Source organism: Labrus mixtus, chromosome 14, assembly GCF_963584025.1.
Source record: "Labrus mixtus chromosome 14, fLabMix1.1, whole genome shotgun sequence".
In the NCBI taxonomy this organism is placed as follows: Eukaryota; Metazoa; Chordata; class Actinopteri; order Labriformes; family Labridae; genus Labrus; species Labrus mixtus.
The window spans coordinates 5,342,892-5,362,487 of NC_083625.1; the positions used below are offsets into that span (position 1 = coordinate 5,342,892).

At 41.0% G+C, this 19,596-nt stretch overlaps 1 protein-coding gene across 2 annotated transcripts; it reads right to left on the minus strand.

The window, feature by feature from the left end:
- Positions 1 to 607: 607 nt before the first annotated feature.
- ap2b1 (adaptor related protein complex 2 subunit beta 1) lies at positions 608 to 19,525 on the minus strand. 2 transcript variants are annotated; one of them, XM_061056459.1, is made up of 22 exons: positions 19,382 to 19,525; positions 17,409 to 17,463; positions 17,144 to 17,249; positions 16,488 to 16,623; positions 16,030 to 16,275; positions 14,704 to 14,894; positions 13,314 to 13,535; positions 12,991 to 13,111; positions 12,515 to 12,610; positions 12,159 to 12,274; positions 11,785 to 11,950; positions 11,530 to 11,628; positions 10,781 to 11,040; positions 10,482 to 10,674; positions 9,551 to 9,592; positions 7,931 to 8,083; positions 6,303 to 6,448; positions 6,071 to 6,200; positions 5,739 to 5,823; positions 4,771 to 4,857; positions 3,443 to 3,597; positions 608 to 2,692 (listed from the first exon to the last, which is right to left on the minus strand). In XM_061056459.1, exons 2-22 carry the CDS (start codon positions 17,443 to 17,445, stop codon positions 2,606 to 2,608), a joined length of 2,874 nt encoding a protein of 957 aa, XP_060912442.1. In that variant the 5' UTR covers positions 17,446 to 17,463; positions 19,382 to 19,525; the 3' UTR covers positions 608 to 2,605. The 2 variants fall into 2 exon arrangements, with proteins under 2 accessions (XP_060912442.1, XP_060912443.1); XM_061056460.1 differs by lacking the exon at positions 9,551 to 9,592.
- Positions 19,526 to 19,596: the final 71 nt, after the last annotated feature.

Consider the following 19,596-nt stretch of genomic DNA (forward strand, 5'->3'; position numbering starts at 1 on the left):
CTAACAAGTGGCTAAATGTGACTACAGCGGTTGTCGGGGACATTAAACGTCATCACGCCGGACACAGAGCGCGGGAACTCTCTCACTAGTCGGAGATGTCTCCTGTAGGTTTAATCTTTAGGTTAAGGTGAATATTATGTTAGTAAACTATTTATTAAGCTACGTGGATTAGTTTATCGGAGGTCGTCTGAAGCATAACGCTAGTGACGTCACAATCATCCCACCGTGGCGTAGTTCGCTTGTAGCATGACGTTAGCTTTTTACTTCTGTCGGCCGCATTAACGCTTCAAACATCATAAAAATGGCGTTCATCTGTGAAGATTATCCTGCTGAACAAAACGCCTACGCTTCAGAAACGTGCGTTTGCCACTGAGCTTATTTTCTGCAATGATCCAAAATGCAATCCAAAAATCCCATAGGGTGAATTCTCGTTAGACCCCATGGTGATGCTACTTCCGGGTTGGCCTACAAAAATACATCATGTGGTTTCTTCTCAGAGTGGATTTAGAAATAGATGTTTTTTGGAGCGCTCTGAGACTTATTTTTAACTTGATGAAAACGAACATGTGACCTCTCATATCAGAATGCCGAACACGGTGACAACAGATTATATTTGACATTTTATTGACACAAGATGTGGTACTGTGACAATGATAAATCATTAACAACAGGGTTACAGCAATGATGCTTAACATATCCAAATTTCACTTAATGCTATTACAGCCGTCTCCATTCGTTCTGTATTGCTGCCAACAGATTTGGATATAATTCCATTTGTGGGAGTGCTTGAAAAAAAAAAACGCTTCTCTAAAACCGTATGTCATCTACGATAGAACATAAAGTTGGGCAGTTAGATTATAAATGAAGGGTTAAAATGAACAGAGGGCTCATGCAAGCACACATACGTTGTTTTTTTTTTCATACTTCACATAGGAAAATAGTGTCACCAACACACCTTATGATACATTGATAAGCCTTCTCTGTTGAATAGATAGAGACAAGGCATTTCATTCTCAAGAGAATACCAAAACATTTGAATTAGCTACACAAATGACACGATCACTTCTCTGTACTGTACTTAAGCAACTCTGGGCCTTAGGGCGGAGACACTCTATTGTCCTAGAGAACAAAACAACGCCAACATTAGAGGTTATACTGACACATGGGGCACTACAAGATACGCTTGGCATTTCATTTGCATGTGTGCTTGGTCCTGATACTGGTTGGCTGACTGGCCACAGGTTGAAAAAGATGGAATGAAAATAAGAAAAAAAATACAGTGGCATTAAGAAGAAGAGGTGAAAACATTTAAATCACATTACAGACTTAAAGCCGGGTCAAAGGAAACACACAAGAGGTAGATGCGAAATAAATAGGAATGACAATGTAGGATGTGTAAAGCGGTGTACTTGGATGTTTGTTTTACAGAACTGATCTGTGAGAGGAGTAGAATCATTTGTGAAGTGTGCAATTCATTTAAAAGGAGTGGCACTGGTGTGTGAACAAATGAAGCTGCTGTAGTATGAATAGTGGTTTCACGGTAATTCAAACGTTCAAGATTAAAGTAAGGGCAACCTCTCCAGCTTTTCCTGTCCGTCTACTCTTTGTACTTCTACATAACTCAACTACATGAGATGAGCAGTATAATGTGTGTATTTTACCATCAAATCCATCCTCAGGGCCGACTAATTGTCCGGGTTAGGAATTAAGATTCTCCACTGAATATTTTGTTTTTCTGTACTTTTCTTTTTTATTTGACCCTTCAAAACACATGACAGAAAACTGTGACGCAACAAAGAGCTGCGTCTTTGTTCTTTTACCTGCAGTGTAGATACTAATTCACAGGTGGGGAAACAGCAGTGACTTGCCAAGTTTGAGGAGTTACATTAAATGTTCTAGTGCTCTAACTTCTATTACCTCCTCTCTTTATTTCCTGCTTGTTTTTAAACTGCTTTACTGTGTTTTATACTTGAGAAAAACAACATTTCTGTATGCAATCCTATGAAATAGAAGGAGCCTGGTTAAAGGCAGGAATGTCTGTGTATGTTTGTCAACGAAGGGTGCCTAATGGAAATGATAAGCTCAGGACACACTTCTTCTGAACATCGACTGACGGTTTTGAAACGTCACGCCCAGTTACAACAAAAGGAATGAATCGATACTTGTGTTATTATTCGGTTTGGTCAGCTAAAGGAAAGGGAGTTAAAAAAAAAAAAAGAAATAAATCAAAGCCAAGCGAAGAGAGAGAGCAGCACACAGTACAAAGGACACAATGGCTTCATGGAAACTGTGACTTATTCCACGTCATCACATCTTTACAACATTAAGACACCAAGTTAAGGATGGAATGGTCGTTTCACCGGAAGGTAAAATTGAAATGGAAGTTGAATAAAGGGATTCATTAACGCGTTAAACTGCCAAAAGAAAGGAAACTTCAACAAGATAGATGATCAGACGAAAAATGGCCCCTACATTTTCATCTTTCTTTTTTTATATATATATCTAGCTTTACTGTTTGGATTCCTTTGTTTTAGTAGTTGGCTGCAGGTGGCTGAAAACAATAAAACACTGCTATTAGACGTCAGGAAGAAGCAGAGATGTCGAGTTAAACAGCAGGTAAGTTCTTCAGCACGGAGTCGTACGTCTGGTAGACGTACTGAGAAACCTCAGGGGCCCGACACTTCAGAGACAGCTGCGGAGTGGAGAGAGAAAAAAACAGACTTACAACAGGAGTCATGCGCTCATAAATGTAAAGTCAATCTGAAGGATGCCATCTGAGGAGAAAACAATCTGTCTTAGAACGGGTTCACCTAGGAGAAACTACTTCTCACTTCATATTTGATTATTTTGACTTTATCAAGAAAACCCAGAGATCACTTAAAGTCGTTCAAAGAATCACATGAATGTGGTCAAAAAAAATTATTTGTAAGTTTGAAGCTGTTTTTTTCTTTTGTGATTTTCTTCATCAACAAAAACTGAAGAGGGCAAGCAAGCTGTGCAGAACATCAAATGACAACATGAAAAGAATAAGTCGATTTATTTTAGATTCTACTGTAAAGAAAGTGACAAAAATTTGAAAATCAATAAATTGTTAAAGCCCATTTTTAAGCAGTAACAATAAAAATCATGATACTAGTTCTGGTGAACCAGATCAGCATCAACATCAGGATGCTCTTTGTTATAATCCTTCAAGTGCTTTGATAACTGTGGGAAATATTAGAGGTAATGTATAAACTCAACAAAAAATATAACATTTTTAGTACATTTTTAATCCATTAAGATATTTTACTGTAAAAAATTATTATTACGTCTTTAAAAACGCAAATATTTTCATGGAGAAATTATAATCTATAACATATACGATCATTTTCTGGTACCATCACAAACTGACCACAAGCCCAAACATACCAATGCACTGAATTTAACTTTCTGAATACTCTACCGTGTAGTTAGGGTTGCCAGGTTGAATGCGGAGTTCAGCCAAGATCCAGATGCCATTGGTCAGCTTGAGTGACTGGTAGAGCATGTCCTGGCCTTCTACGTTTCTCTTGGCGATGGTGTAGATGTTGTTATTCTGCAGCTTCCCTGATACTGTGTCTGCAGGACCAGAATTAACATTTACATGTCATACCACTTTGTGCTACCACTTAGTAACTAAAACAGAGGAACCACACTAAAAACAGACACAACAGGCTGTAATCACTATGAATACTAACACCAATAGTCACATAGTCTAATACCAACTAAAGGCAGAAAGGGTCTTTAGGGAATTAAAGGTAAATTAGCTCTAAGAGGATCCTACTGAACTGAGGCGGTAACCTTATGAAAAGGTTTTCTAAAACACTGGGGAACCTTCAAAAAGAAACACGGGGCTGTCAGCCGTCCTGCTGCCAGGATGACATTGGCACAAATAAACACAAGTTGGAGGTGTCGCTCTTTTACAGAGAAAGAGGAAATGTTGAAGCATCCAAAGTTAGGCATGCAGATGGGGGAGAGAAAACAGGAAAAAGTGTAAGAGCTTTTGAAGAGTGGGGGGGGGGGGGGGGGGGGGGGGGGGGGGGTTATCAGTCCTGCAGGATTTGTGGGGAAGGTCTTCAGGTCTCTGGATGGGTATTCTGGCCAGGGCTGAGTGTACGCACTTTGAGGGCTGCCAAAGCTTTTTGAAAAGCAACAAATGGGTGTAACTTGTTTCTTTAATTAACGATGATCCCTGCTGTTTGAGGAGGAGCACTGATGTTAAACGTGTTGCCCACAATTCATTGCGTTTTTTATTACAGCCACTCACATGTTTGTCTTTTGCTCTCAGCACATTTCTTCATAAATGCACATCAGGAGCTTTTAAATAATTGCATGTTTTGCAAGAAAATTGACTTTTGATAGTGCTGGTTCTCTCCTATTGTCATTGTACAGGACTGTTGCCATGGCAAACTCAACCAGTCAGCAGGTGTCAGGTTTTATACTGCATAGTTAGGTTTCCTGTAAAGAACTCAAATAGTCTGCTCATATGAAACGACACAATTAGAAAAAGGCACAGATCCTAACAGACAGTTGCATTCAGTAAGCAAAACACCACTTTAAATTAAGTAATGAAGACACAAACATTCAGCAATTAATATAAATACATTTTATGGCATTCTTTTAAAAACAAAAGATTTAGAGGAGAAAGAAAATTTAACTCACAAATAAAGTTATCATTTACTTTACTTTCCACAAGGGACATAAGAAAAATGACTGCTTACTTAAAGCCGGCTGTGTTGTTTTAGTACGTACCTGCGTTTAGGTGACAATCCTTTATCTGGTACTGAAGCTCATTCTCATTGGGAATGTCTTTCCAGGTAGCCAGGAACACCTGTCGCTCTGAAGAAAGCAAACACACCGGCTTATCAATATTCAGAATCTAAGAGCAGAAAATAGATTTTCTCCACAGTCTCTAAACTACAATATGTTCCTCGCTTTCCCTCTCAACCAACGCAGCCCAAAAGACTTTGCCTCGTTTTGCTGAATTTAACAAAAACATTGGTGCTATTCCATCTTAAACTCTGCGTTAAAAGATTAAATGTAAACCATTTCTAATCCAATGTAAGAATTTTTAAAAGTGACTCTTCTCCTAGTATAATTAATTTCTGCTTTAAGGATTAATATGTAACATTTTAAAAATAAATATATCAGATACTAAATATAACTAAATGAATCGTAGAGTTATGAGTTTCTATAAAAGTAAGTCAAACTCCCTCAGGGTTTGTTTTTCTTGAATCTGATGGGAGGGGCTTCCTTTAGTTTGTTAGTTTGTCAGACGCTAACAAATCTTATATTATAAATGATTATTTCACTTGAACCCCTCCCACTCGGATCCACGAACTTAGGGAAGCTGTTTGTATCGACAGGAGGGGGGAGTATATCAGCTTAAGAGTATAATTGCAGAACAACCGTCTGACTTTCCAAACCGAAATATATACTTTATTTTGTATAAAATACTTTAATAAGAACCATAACAAATTTTGGGGTTCATATCTGGATGGAGATCAGGCCTACAAATGGCTGCACTTGGTCAGAACACTGAGGGGGGAGGGGGGAGGAGGAGGGGAGATGGTGCTCTGAGGGAGACTGGTGCTAAAGTCACATGTTAAACTTTTAAACGGTTGTGGAGAATATTATTTGTCATACATGTTACTGTGCGATAGTGTTGGTGTGAAGAGAGCTGTGATGCTGTTTTATAAAGTTGTGAGAAACGTTCATACCCATTTTTCCATCCTCAACAAAGAATATATTGAGAGGGATGAGTACGCTGAAGTAGAAGACATCGATACTGTTCTTTACAGCCACCTGTGGACACCAACACAAAGGAGAAGGTGGGCATGACATCGTCTTCTCTGATTGCCGTGTAAACTTAAGATATGTTGGGTTTTTACATTTTTGGCATATTAGTCTGTCAACTGAGATTACACACATCACAAATTCAAAATGTGTTTGTTCTGTCTACTCAGGAAAAACTGTTTCACTGACATAGATTAGTGAACTAAAGTGTTGTTAGTATTGACTACCAGGTGTAACAAATTGAGTTGTTCTGTACCTGCAGATTATTAAGTGGGTCCATCTTCATGACTGGCCCAATGGTGTTGATCGGCAAAGAGACGTCGATCGTCTGGCTGGGCATCAGTGGAGTGTGAATGGGCAGAGGACTGGTAGGAATCATACCAAAACTACACCAAAGAAACCAACAAGCACACTAAAATAAATCTCCTGTTTCTGAGAGAACGTGAAGGTAGTTAAATACATCTTTCCCACTTAGTTATCTCATTGACCTGTTCTTGTTGAACTGGACAGCGAAGTCGGTCATGTGCTGCAGGGCCTTGTTGGTGAAGGTCATGTCCATGTACATGTGGCCTTGGCGGCGAGAGAAGGTTCCGGAAATCTCCAGTCCTTTGGCTTTAACTGCAGGCAGCCACACCTGGTGAAGAAAGTACCGGTGAGAGATCGTCCAGTAAACTTTTTTTTACCCCACATGTAGACACGTTGTTGCAATGCAATGTCATCTACAATATTTGTGAAAGCATCCACTCAACTTTTTAGAATTTTAAAAGAATCGACCACTGAATTGCAAAAAAGAGAAAATAAAAAATATATATAAATATTTTTTTAAGATTTAGTTTGAAGTCTTTTTATGACCTTTATTTTCGAAACAGGACGGTGGATAGTCAGAAACCAGCAGAGAGAGAGAGAGAGAGTGAGAGAGAGAAAGAGAGAGAGAGAGAGAGAGAGAGAGAGACAGAGAGAGAGAAAGAGAGAGACAGAAATAGAGAGACAGAGAGAGAGAGAGAGAGAAAGAGAGAGAGATATAGAGAGAGAAAGAGACATATAGAGAGAAAGAGAGCGAGAGACAGGGAGGGAGAGAGAGAGAGGGAGACAGAGAGAGAAAAAGAGAGAGAGAGAAAGAGAGAGACAGAGAGAAAGAGAGAGACAGAAATAGAGAGACAGAGAGAGAGAGAGAGAGAGAGAGAAAGAGAGAGAGATATAGAGAGAGAAAGAGACATATAGAGAGAAAGAGAAAGAGAGAGAGATATAGAGAGAAAGAGAGAGAGACAGAGAGAGAGATATAGAGAGAGAAAGAGAGAGAGAGAAAGAGATATAGAGAGAGAAAGAGAGAGAGAGAGATATATAGAGAGAAAGAGAGAGAGATATATATAGAGAGATATATATAGAGAGATATATATAGAGAGAGAGACAGAGATAGAGAGAGAGACAGAGAGAGATAGAGAGAGAGATAAAGAGAGAGAGACAGAGAGAGAGAGAGAGAGAAGGGGAAATTACATGCTGAAAAGGGGCCACAGGTCGGACCTGAGCCCGGGCCGCCCACCTTGAGGAAAACAGCCTCCGCACATGGGGCGTGCACACTAACCACTAGGCAACCGGCGCCCCATAAAAATATTTGTTGTTGTAACCTTACCCTATCTTTTTTTCCCATGATTATAAGATCTGGTGTAGTGCTTCAGTAAAATAAATAAAACACACGCACATCCCTCAGTGGGTGCTGGATCTAAAAACCACAAATAAGTAAGGAAAGCAAGTCTGAGAAAGAGCAGGTTGGCTCGAAACATCACTTAATAAATCCTTCAAACGTCAGCTCCTCGGTGTGCGGATCTGCTTTCCTTACCGTAGTGCTTAAGTATTCAATGAACCCTCAAACGCAGGAATCAATAACTGAAAGTGGATTTAGAGTTAATCTTCTTACTGATGCAGCTGTTTATAGATTTCTTGTGACTTCTTCTTACTTACTCACTTGTCATACTTGCTTTCATGCAGACCACTTACCTGTAATGATTGTACACAGACAAAGCTTTTCTTCTTTATAAACTGCTGCTTTTATCAGCGAAACGCCATGTGTCAAATGAACTCTAGACTACTAGCCGAGACTTGATTTAAGCGAACTCACTGCCTTCGGGGTGATGAAGCCTCCACCGGTGATGGCCATGCCTGTGGAGAGCTCAAACAGGTCGTTGAGGCCGCTGCTGACTGCCGGAGGAGCAGGTGTGGGTGAAGGAGCAAAAGTACTGGGGACAGATGAGGGGATGAAGTTCTGTCCCACCTGGGCCAATCACAATGAAAACACACACACACACAAAACACACACAAAAGTAAGTGACCAATATTTACACAAGTATCAATGACAAATTATTTTCTAACCTACAAACAGAATCACACAGACAATCTAAAGGCATGCCAAAGGAACAGACAACTAACGGCACTCTTTAACGAGGAGAGAAAAACAACATGTGAACGACAGCGACATTATGATAAAGCCTTTATGACGGGGAAAGAGAGAAGCTCAGTCGTGGGGTGAGTACTTTCAGGGATCTGGTGTTTATGTAGAGTATACATTAGGGCTGTGCGATATGACCTCAAATCAATATCACGATTAATTGAACATTTGACCTCGATTACGATTAATGAACGATTATCTTGTTTGTTTGTTTTTTTGCCCTCATAGTTCACTGACACAGTCTCTAATGTAAATAAGTTCAACTATTAAAGCTGTGATATGTTTTCTAATGAAAGAGTTCATATCTGATTCATTATTTTTTTAGTTGTTTGTTGAATAATTTGAACTGAAATCAAAGAATCACTTGAAATGAAAACGACACATTTTAGTTTTAAAGTAGAAATTAACTTCTCTAAAACAGTGGAAAATAAATTACTTGCATTTTTTTGCACGTGTTTACATTTGACTTCTTTTTGTTCAGTGTCGTCTTCCCTAAAGACAAAATGTGACCAAACGACCGACACTGCTTCCATGTCGGATTGGACGTGTCGTAAAAATAATCAAAAAAATCTAAAATGGGCAAGATTACATCGGTTAGAGGTTCTGAATGTCGGTTTCCATTAATTCCCCAGCCCTAGCATACATCGAATCAGATATGAGTAAAGTTATATCAAAATCTTTAATTTTCCATTAAGTAGTCGTAATCATTGATTTGCAGTTTTGCGTTCACTGTCCTCAAATAACAAAAAATAATAAAAAGGGACAGTTACTTCTCTGGAAACAGAGGCGCAAAATGTAAGAATTTAGCCAAATCTTTAGTACAATCAGTCTAACGGTAGATTTTGACATGTTGCCCATCCCTCTAACGGACCAATCAGCAAAGTTTACACAAGAAAAATGACGGACTTCCTACATTAGTTCCTTTTCAGTTTCTGGCTCAATTTGGTGTAAAGTGAAACAACAGTGGTTCTGTTTTTGCTCAATCTGCCTATGATTCATTTAAAAGATTGTAAGTGTGGTTGAAACTTTTTTTTGTTTAAAGCAAGTTAAAACATCAATCCAGACAAAAATCAGTGCCAGTTAAATCGGGGTGGGTGACTTCTCCCGGTCAGAAAATGGAATAAAACATGCAAACATAACTACATGGTGGTTAACACCTGAGCGTGAGACAAACAAGCCAGGTTTACAAACGTGGTGTTAACTTAAGAGGTTCGGCTGGTTTGAGTGTGTGATGGGGTTAAATTCAGAAAGCATGCAGACAGGCAGACCGCCAAACACAAGGGCTGGACTTACTGCTGGACTTCCCCCAACACCTCCGCCCAGGTCTCCCCCCAGCTACAGGAGAGAAGAGAGGCCCCCAAAGACCGCATCACAGACAGACCAAAACACACAAACAAAGACAGAGACAGAGACTTTCTTAGCAACCGCAACCCATCAAGAGGAACCCTCACTTTGTGGGAAAATAGCAGCGTCACATGTTAAGTCAGACATGGAATAATAAGACCTTAAAAATCTGCAAGAAGGTTATGAAGAGGTCCAGTTATTCCAGCGGCTCGAAGAAGTGAAAGGCAACCGTTGACCGTGTAAGAACACAAAAAAGCCTTAAAAAGGTTTTCAATATTTTTAAGCAGTTTAAAACATTTAAGAGATGTAATGGAAGTTTGTTATTTTGTTTAATAAAACGTAAAAACGCTCAAACAGCAAAGACAGCAGAATGTGCAGCAAGTCTTTGAAATGGAAGAAATGTACGTCCCCCTTTAACCCTAACCCTTTACTCTCTGTCCTATGACTCAATCTTGCACGCTTTTAACCATTAAATAACCATGAGACATCCTCAAATTAATTACAGATAAACTGTGTTCAGAATGCTGCAGAATACAGAGTTTAAGACCTGAGACCAATTATTGGTTGACCCAATCTGAAGATTCAAGGATGAGGCTGTCATTATTCTATTTTGTGTGTTTTTCTGGTACCTCAGCCCTCTTGTTTCCCACCCACAGGGACATTTCAGTCTTTTAAATGGAAATCCTGTTTGTTTAATTACACCTCTGCTCTGCTGTAATCAAATTATCATCCAATGGACATGCCCCAACAAACCATGTTTCCGACCTGGTTCGTCCCATCGGTAAGCTGAGAGGAGTCTGAAGCCCAGGTTAGGCTTCTCCTTCCTCTCTAAGGGGAACTGAATGTGCATGTGGGCGTGTCAGTGCGCGATCAAGCTCACCAAGCTGTCCAGGCCCCCTCCCAGAAGGTCAACTGCACCCATTTGCATGGAGGAGACCTGGGGCACATTGACTGGTGGGCCCAGGTCCAGGTTCAGCAGGTCACCCAGCAGGTCACCCTGGCTGGGGATCACGTGTGGCTGATCGATGGCAGCTGCTGGCCCGCCGCTCACTGGGCTCTCCCCAGTATCGATGCTGTCAAAGGAGAAAGCAGAAGCACCGGTGAGGCTGCGGGTTTTAAAATCAAGATGACGTGGAAATCGAACACATTCAAACGTTGTGCCCCTTGATGGGTACCTACCTGCTGTGCTGCACAGGAAGGTGCTTCCGGTGGATTCCGTGGCTGCCCTCGACGAAAGCGCTGGGAGGTTTGTGATAGACGGAGGCCAGGGAGCCGATATGGCAGATGAGCTCGTCCAGTAGGGTGGGCTCGATCAGGTCTGTCTCCTCTGAGATCAGGGGCTTCTCTGACAGCACCACCTCCTTGGCAGTCACGGGGTCGGTGGACAGCAGACGCCAGTAGATGTAGCCTCTATCACGCAGGTCAGGGTTGTCAGAGTCCTGCACAAGAGCAGAAAGTTACACACAGGCACTGTAAATTAGATTTTTTTTGTTTCCCATTGCATCTAATGACTAGTTGCTAAGAGGTGTCCAAAAAAATTAGATTCAATGATTAATCATAAAGATGGAAGCAAAAACGTCTAAAAGGCGACAGAGAGCTTTGTTTCTAACATGTTCCAGTAGCTTTAGCCAAAAACTCAATCAGACAACTGCATTGAAGAAATTAAAATATCTGACTTTAACCTGAAGTTTTTTTCAAAAAAGAAGAAGAAAGGGCCAGCAGATAATCTTGCAGTAATTTTGCCCGCTTCATGTTTTGAGGCTATACATCTCGTTGCAGCGGTTGGGTATTCAAATCTGACCTCGGGCCCTTTGCTACATGTCATCCCCCACTCTCTCCTCCCAACATTTCCTGTCTCTCTTCAGCTCTCCTATCTAATAAAGGCAAAAATGGCCCTAAACATAACAAAAAAAAAAGAAGACAGTCACCTGAGTGGCCAGGCTGAGAACCTGCTGCACCAACTCCTGAGTCTCCGACGGCTTCTTCAGGAACAGCTTGACAATGGCGGTCAGCAGAGTGAGCTGGACCTGGAAATCAGAACACACACTTTTAGTCAACATGTTATTATTGTTTCATTGTAAAGTGCCAAACCAAAAGTCTGTGAGAGGTGGACACAAGTTACATTTGAAAACAGAAAAATAAAAATAAAAAACATTCCCCCCGTGCTTTTCTGACCAACCCACCTGAGTGCTCTCATCATGGAAGCCCTCGAGGAAGCTCTCCAGCAGCTCGTCAGCGTTGTCGATCCTCTCAGCGTACTCTCCAACAATCCAGATCATGGCAGCACGAGCATCCGGCTCGTCGAGGGAGTCCAGATTCTCACACAATGTGGCAATGATGCTCTCATACCTGAATAACAGCAGTAAGGGGTCAGAATGAATGCAGGACAAAGCAAAAACATGACCATGAATAAAACCCTCATGTGTATCAGACAACATGGAAATTACCCAGCGACTGAATAATCCTGGATGGATTCTGAAAACCATCAACATATCCAGGACTAGAACATGTGTCACCACTTATTTAACAGTTCTCAGCGGTTCAGAGGGAAACATACTTGTTGGGGTATTTGCGGAAGATGTCCCTGATGACCACAATCGCCTCCTGAACAACATAGTTGACCTTGGTCTGGATCAGGTCCAGCAGAGTGCTGACACAGCGCTCAGCTGATTGCTGAAGAGGGAACAGGAAAGAGGTGCAGTGTCAACACTACTCTTAGTAAGGTCATAATAGCTCACACCACATCTTGTTTGCATTGGAACAAAGTATTGTTAGATCGGGCGCTATGTGCGATAGCGGTCTCCTCTTTCAGAGTACGGATTAATTCTTTAAGCAAAGACTGAGGGAGCTGTTTGTTATTTATAATTGTCTTGTGGTCATGATTCTCACATCAGCTACGGTTTTATTTCTCACCTCCACTTTGATGGCACAGCGTCCGATAGCTCGCACAGCCTTGCGCACAAAGTCAACGTCCACCTCTGTTGCATATTCCTTCAGTTCAGCCAGAACCTGAGAATGACAGAAAACAGCAGCTCACAAATGTGTTGTCTCTCAGCCTGTGTGTGTGTGTATGTGTGTTGCATGACTCATTAACAGAGTGTAAAAACAGAATTTCCCTTTCCGGGGATCAATAAAGTAAATCTTCTTTTTATTAACCCTCGACAAAAATAAACAAATCTGGTTCACGTTAACACTGTCTGTATAGTGATTCAGAAACAAAAGACATGATGCTGAACTCACTTCCTGCTTCTCTTTAACCCAGACATTTAATATCTTTTAATCCTTCCAACCCCCCTCTATACACATGACAAGAATCATGTCTTAATACTATTAACCTTAATTGTTTAATGACAGAGCCCAACAAGTTCTGCATGTTGTGTTTAAGGTACCTGAGCAATGTTGGCTTGAGAGGCCAAGCGAATCATGATGTCCAGTTTCTCCAGTTTCACATAGATCGGGTCGTTGTACTTGACGAAGAACACCTTGATCTCCTGCTTCAGGATCTCCGGCCTGCACAAAAAGCATTTAAAACATTCACACTGTAGCTGGACAGGAAAGAGCATAAATATGGATATTTATTTCTATAAATAGAAAAGCAAATCTGGAATATATTGAAATGCCTTAATTAATTTGTTTACATTTTCTCTAACGGGATTTAAAAAAAAAAGGAATTGCAAGACACTGCAGGCAAAACAACGACGTGACCACTCACCTCTTCTGGACGATGAGGTTGATGTTCCTCAGAGCCACATACTGGACCTCAGGCTCTCCGGAGAGCAAGGTGACCAGCGGTGGGGATAACTTCTTAAGCAGGGTGTTGTAGTAGTCGGAGTCCTTGGGCAGCAGCTCTAAGAACTTCATCAGCACCTTCACAGCCGACAGCACCACGGCCGAGTTGGCGTGAGACAGCCGGGGAGTGACACGCTCGCAGATGCTGAGAAAGCAGAGGAGGCAAAAGTAAAGAATCGTCCGGGTGTCATTATTCTGAATCAAGTAGGAGCGTCATAACTCAAAGAAGGAGGAGCAGTGTTTGACTGCAGTTTGAGCTTTTATCGTTCATTTTCAGTATCAAGAATTAACAAGTAAAAAAAACCTCTTTAGTTAAACAATTCAATGTGCATATTTTTTATTAAGGTCCCTGATTCAAGTCTGGGTAGGGATTTTCCTCTCTACAGGGGAACTATAATAAAGTCATTAAATCCTAAATAATCCAATAAATGAAGACTTTAGACTTAGACTTTACTGTCCCCAAGGGGAAATTCTTTTCCACTTCACAGTACAGTTATGGACAGCACGCCGACAGATAATCACAGATGGACAAACACAACAAGATAACATGCATACAGATATATAGACAGAGTGGGACTGGGGTGTTTTTATTTTGGCCTTTTGTTGAGGGCTGCTATGGCTGCAGGCACCAGGCTTTTGCCATATCGAGCCCTCCTGCACAACATGGACCCGTACCTGCGTCCAGAGGGCATAATGGTGAAGTGGCAGTGGAGTGGGTGTGTGTTGTCCAGTGCTATTGTAAGTGCGACGCGTGAGATGGCCTTGAGATTGAGCTCTGGGGAGACCAATTAATTTGGCAGCTATGTTTGTGACACGTGTGAGTTTGACCCGGTTTTTGACAGTGAGCATGTTAAAGAAGCAAGTGGAACAGTAGAGCAGGATGGGCTGGACAATACTTTGAAACAACAGCAGGAGGAGATGGGGGGGGGGCAACATAGAGTCCTTTGAAATGCCTACTTTTCTCTTTCCTTAAGGAAAAATCAATCAAGGAAACTATATCTGTGATCTAGAGATATTTTCTCCAAACCTTCACAGCTTCAAATTGTTTTATAGCTTTCTCTTAAAGGAACAGCGTCGAGTCTGGATTATAACATTGGTAAGATTAGAGAGCTGACAGGGCAAGACAAACTTACTTTGGAAGTAAGTGAAGGAACATTATAGCAGTGTGATCAAGAGTGAATAAAATAGTTAGGTTGTCTTTACAGTGTCAGGGGCATTAAAGGAAAGAGAGTGTCTCTTCTATCATCATTTATTCATGCTGGTCAATCAGAACGAGCCTACGTCCCAAACTTCAGTCACACAGTGAGAACTACCTCTGGGCCTCACGCTCATCCTTGGGATTGTAGTTAGACAAGCAGTCCAGGATGAAGATCTGTCCCCACTCTGTGCACTCGTTGAGAGCCGTCAGCAGCTTGTTGATGTTCTGGGGATTGAGATCCAGCAGGTTGCTGTTGGGGTGAGACTCACTGATCTCAGACAGGGCGGCGACTGCATTGGCCACAACCTGAAGGACAGAGGGCGTTGTGTGAGGAAAACCTTGGAAGGAAAACTCTGTAGATGTTGCACCAGTTGGATATCAGAAGACATTGTGGGATTGCCTACATTATACTCAACAGTGTTTTAAGTTAAAGAGCTTATTATCTGAAGAAAAGCCTAACATAACCCAACTATCCCTTTAATATCGAAGCTACAGCAGGCAACACTATTTCATTAGAACTTTGGTTAACTTTTCAAATGTTGATCATTACATGTGACAAACCATATTTTTGGGGGGCTTTTTTTGTGCCTTTATTCGAGAGATAGGACAGTAGTCCTCTTTGTATTTAGTTCTTTAAAAGTCATCCGGGTTTAGCTTGTTTGCACAAAATAAGCCAATCACAGCAACTCTGAGCAAACTAGCATCATCCAGCTTCTACATGACTTGTGTCGGCAGCTTCCTCTCTCTCTCTCTGAGAGCACAACGTCTGTGCAGCACACAAGTGTTGCTACTTTTTGACTTTTTGGGAATTTCTGTTACTTTAATTTCCCCCGAACTGTTAAAATATCGTCATCTCTATGTTGCTCTGATTCACTGACGCACTATTAACACACAGACACAGACACCAAGCGTTCCAGGGCCAAGGAAGTGAACTGTGCTTGAGCACGGATCAGAGCGCTCACACTAGTCAAATGAACTGGACTTTGAGGGTGAAGCGTTCTTCTCTTTTTCTTTTTTTTGGGGGGGGGGGGGGGGGGGGGCTTTTTATGCCTTTAATGGAGAGATAGGACAGTGGATAAAGTCAGAAATCAGGGAGAGAGAAAGAGAGAGTGGGGAATGACATGCGGGAAAGAGGCCACAGGTGGGATGCGAGCCCGCTTGAGACGACAGCCTCCATACATGGGGCGCGCGCACTAACCACTGCGCCACCAGCGCCCCTTTGAGGGTGAAGCGTTCTTAAGCATGGTACGGACTGTCTAGTGTGAGTGCACCCTAAAACACTTTAACTCCTCTTCAGCATCATCTTATCCCATTTATTGACAGCTTGGTTTATTCATGTTTTACCTTATTACACTGGACTGTGTGAAATCTAATTCAAAAAGCTGTTTCCATGATTGGTTTTGGCATGAACGAAACACTAAAAGAAGAAACTGAGACCTACCATGGGATTTGAGTCAGCGATGAGATCTCTCAGAGAGTCCAGGAAGCCCTGGTCTTCTACCATCTGGGCGTTAATGTCGTGAAGTTTAGCCACACAAACTGCTGCCGTCTTCCTCACGTATGGATCCTCATCCTTCAGACACTTCCTGAGCGGCTCACACAGATACTCAGTGATCTTGTCTACCCGGATGCAGCCCATGGTGCGGACGGCCAGAGCTCGGATCAGAGGGTTGGGGTCTTCACAGTCCTGAAGAGCAAGACCAGACAGTCAGTTTATTATTTCATTGGAGACCTTTTAGTGGAATTGTTGTGTTCAGCATAATTTTTCAGCTCATTAATGATCATTGTCAGTCTCTTCTTTTATGTGTAAATAGTTGTTTTATTTTATTTTTTTACAGTGGGTTCATATATCGTTATAAAGAGTTGAAAAAAACAAATCAAGTTCATTTGGGGCCTTGCCTTGACGAAGCTGTTGACGGCCATGATGGCCATGTCCGGCTGGCTCTTGGCGTAGTTCATCAAATAGAGATAGACCAGCTTCTTCAGCTCCAGGTTGTCGGTCTGCATGCAGTTCACCACATCTGGAAACAAAGAGCTGGAAGCACCGCAAGAGGTTTTTGTCAGACTCAAGAGAATTATGTTTCAAGGATCTTTTCTTCATCTCAGTGTTGCATAAATTCATTCACAAAGTCGGCCTAATGGCCATTATAATCTATTATCAGAAGTGTGGTTCAGAAGGTCTGAAAATGGAAAAAGGAGTACGCTTCTTATTGGGGTTTTCAAAATTGATGCCTGATTTTTAAAGCTATTTCTGCATTCCTTATTTTCCGTTTCACAACACTGAGTTAACTTAATAATTAACTGCTAATGCTTTAGCACAGAGTTCTTGCTTATTTTTCCACTGCATTGACCAATCAAAATAATTCCAGGAGCTGAGTCACTACAGTAGCCACAAAGATAAAGTTTTCAAGAATAAACCGGTGCTGAAAGTATGAAGAAAAACAATATCAGATGAGCAATTCCTCATAGGTTGGCCTCATTTTGATTTGCTGGACATGGTTAATGATTCAGATCACTGACTGGTTGATGTCAGAGTTTAAATGTGTGAGTGTTACCTGACATCCTTGCCAACAGTCATGGCAGCGATGACCTTCTTCACCGCCTCTTTTCTCTTCTCCTTCTTCTCATTGTTCAGCTCGGCCTTCAGTTCAAAGATCTCCCCTGCGAGACGAATCACACGGCACATTGACAGAAATTAGATTTTCACTTCAAGAAAGTCAAAGAAATAGAATGTTTAAGGATTCAATTACTGTATTTATTCAGTACAGTAATTAAACAATACTAATAACACTCAGGTACACCAGCTCTTTCCTTGCTCACCTTTTTTGTTCGTCGTGAAATATTTGGAATCCGTCATGATTGCGGTCCTTTAAGCCTGTGCAGAGGTAAAATACAGTGTTAATAATAATAATAATAATAACAACTTTATTTATATAGCACCTTTTGAAAACACAGGTTTACAAAGTGCTTTGACAAACACAGAAGAACATAAACAACAGCAAGAACATAACAGATGCAAAATACTACAAATAATTAAATACAATTCAACAGAAAAGAACCCAAAGTGCACGATACCCAACAGACATATATAACCCGACCATCACAAGAACCATCACAAGAACCCAGGCTGAACATGTTAGTAAAAGAAAATGCTGCTGCTCAGCTTTTAACCGGCTCCAGAAGAAACACGCACAGTGACACCTCGACTTTTACAATCATGGTGCACATCAGAAAACACAGAGCAATCTGTACAGACAAACATGCACAGAAAAATGGGTTATACTGAAGAGCTCAATGACTTTCAATGGGTCACTATTACAGAGTTTTTGGAGAGTGACATTTATCCCATGAGACAGTCTGTTGGATTGGGAGTAACAACCACTCTCTCCCTCTGAATTGGTAGGAAATGCAAGCTTGCAGTACCAGACCGCCAAGTAGTGCATATGATTTATTTTCAAATACTAGGTTGCAACACTCTGACAAGTTCCAAACTGTCCCAGGAAGGAGTGTCAGCACTTTTTATCTGCAGCTTTATGACATGGTTCACATGAGTTAATGGTGGGAGTGGTGAAGAGCACAGACTGAAGAGCTTCTGCATAAAAAAAAAAAAAAGGAGCATAACATGATATTTTGCTTCCAGCTGACTAAACAAGTATCAGGGAAGAAATGCTTTTTCCAGACTAATGTGGAAGAACATGACTGAACCGGTAAAAGGTTCTGATCTCATCCCCACTCAACATCTTTGGGATAACAAAATCCTCCAGCTGTATCATCCAACATCTGGTCCAACCTCACAGAGACTGCTGTGACTCGGGGGGGAAAATAACCCTTTGCAGTTCCACAATGTTTTGCATCGCTTGTAAGATAAAATGTGTAGGACCTGTGTCATCGATATCTCACCTAGTTTCTATGCTCCTCATATCTGGAACAAAGATATAAAGATATATAATTAAACAATTTTAATAAGATTTTAAATTTTAACTCTACACTGTAACTTTTTTTTAAATATTTTTACTTTATTTATTTAAATTAATTAAATTTGAATTATTTTTATTTGAACATATTTTTCAGATTTAATAATTCCAATTATTTTTTTTAATTATTATATTTATTTTTTTAATGTTCTATTTTAATGTTTCTTTTCTTTCCTCTGTCATGATGCTTTTTGATGTCTTGTGTGAAGCACTTTGAATTGCCTTGTTGTTGAAATGTGCTTTATAAATAAACTTGTCTCACGTTTTAAAATTCCTTCGCTAAAATATGCAACTGAACGCATCTTAACGTAAACACAGATAGCTTGTTAGCACTGCGTCTTAACATTATCACACCTTTCCTTGTTGAATAACAGCTAAGTATAGCCCTTATTAGTCATGACAGGTGCATTCCTGGGCTGGTTGTGATACAGTTTGGCCTCTTTTAAAGGATTAAATCGCAGCATAGTGGTTTCCCCTTCAGCCTTTAACAGTGTCGTTAGCCTGCTGCATGCTAACATTAAATGCACCCGGCGGCTCAATGAAAACCGCTAAAGTCACTTCTAGTCCTCAGCGGGGAAAACAAACAAGTGTGCAATTTCCAGCATCGGCAAGGTAGCTAGTATCTTTACAAGTTACCGGTTGGAGTTTTAATATTAAAGCATTAAATCAGACATTAAATCAGATGAGTGATCAGCGGCCCAGTTTTCTCTGCTGCCGACAGGATGTTCAGTCTGCGATCAGCTGACCGATAAAAACCAAAACACATAAATACAGACATCACGTTGGGACACATTTAGAAAGATTAAGTATTTCAGATACCTTGTGGAGTGTAAGTCAGCGGGAAAAGTGTACAGTGGGTGCAAGACGCAGGTTTGGTCCTTTGCCTTGTTGGAGGAAGATGGAGAATCTGGATCGTAATGGTACGTTCAGGGTCATCGGAACTTGGACGACTTCCCTCCTGAGACGAGACCCTTATGAAGTTTTTGCATTGTAGATCATGTATTTTCTGGTTGCAACGAATCAGTACGACGGAG

Coding starts and splice junctions, on each gene's coding strand:
- ap2b1 (XM_061056459.1), bottom strand. CDS start 17,445: ATGACGGATTCCAAATATTTCACGACGAACAAAAAAG. Junction 16,624..17,143: donor ACTGTTGGCAAGGATGTCAG/GTAACACTCACA, acceptor CGGTGCTTCCAG/CTCTTTGTTTCCAGATGTGG. Junction 4,858..5,738: donor TGTTGAGGATGGAAAAATGG/GTATGAACGTTT, acceptor TGCTTTCTTCAG/AGCGACAGGTGTTCCTGGCT.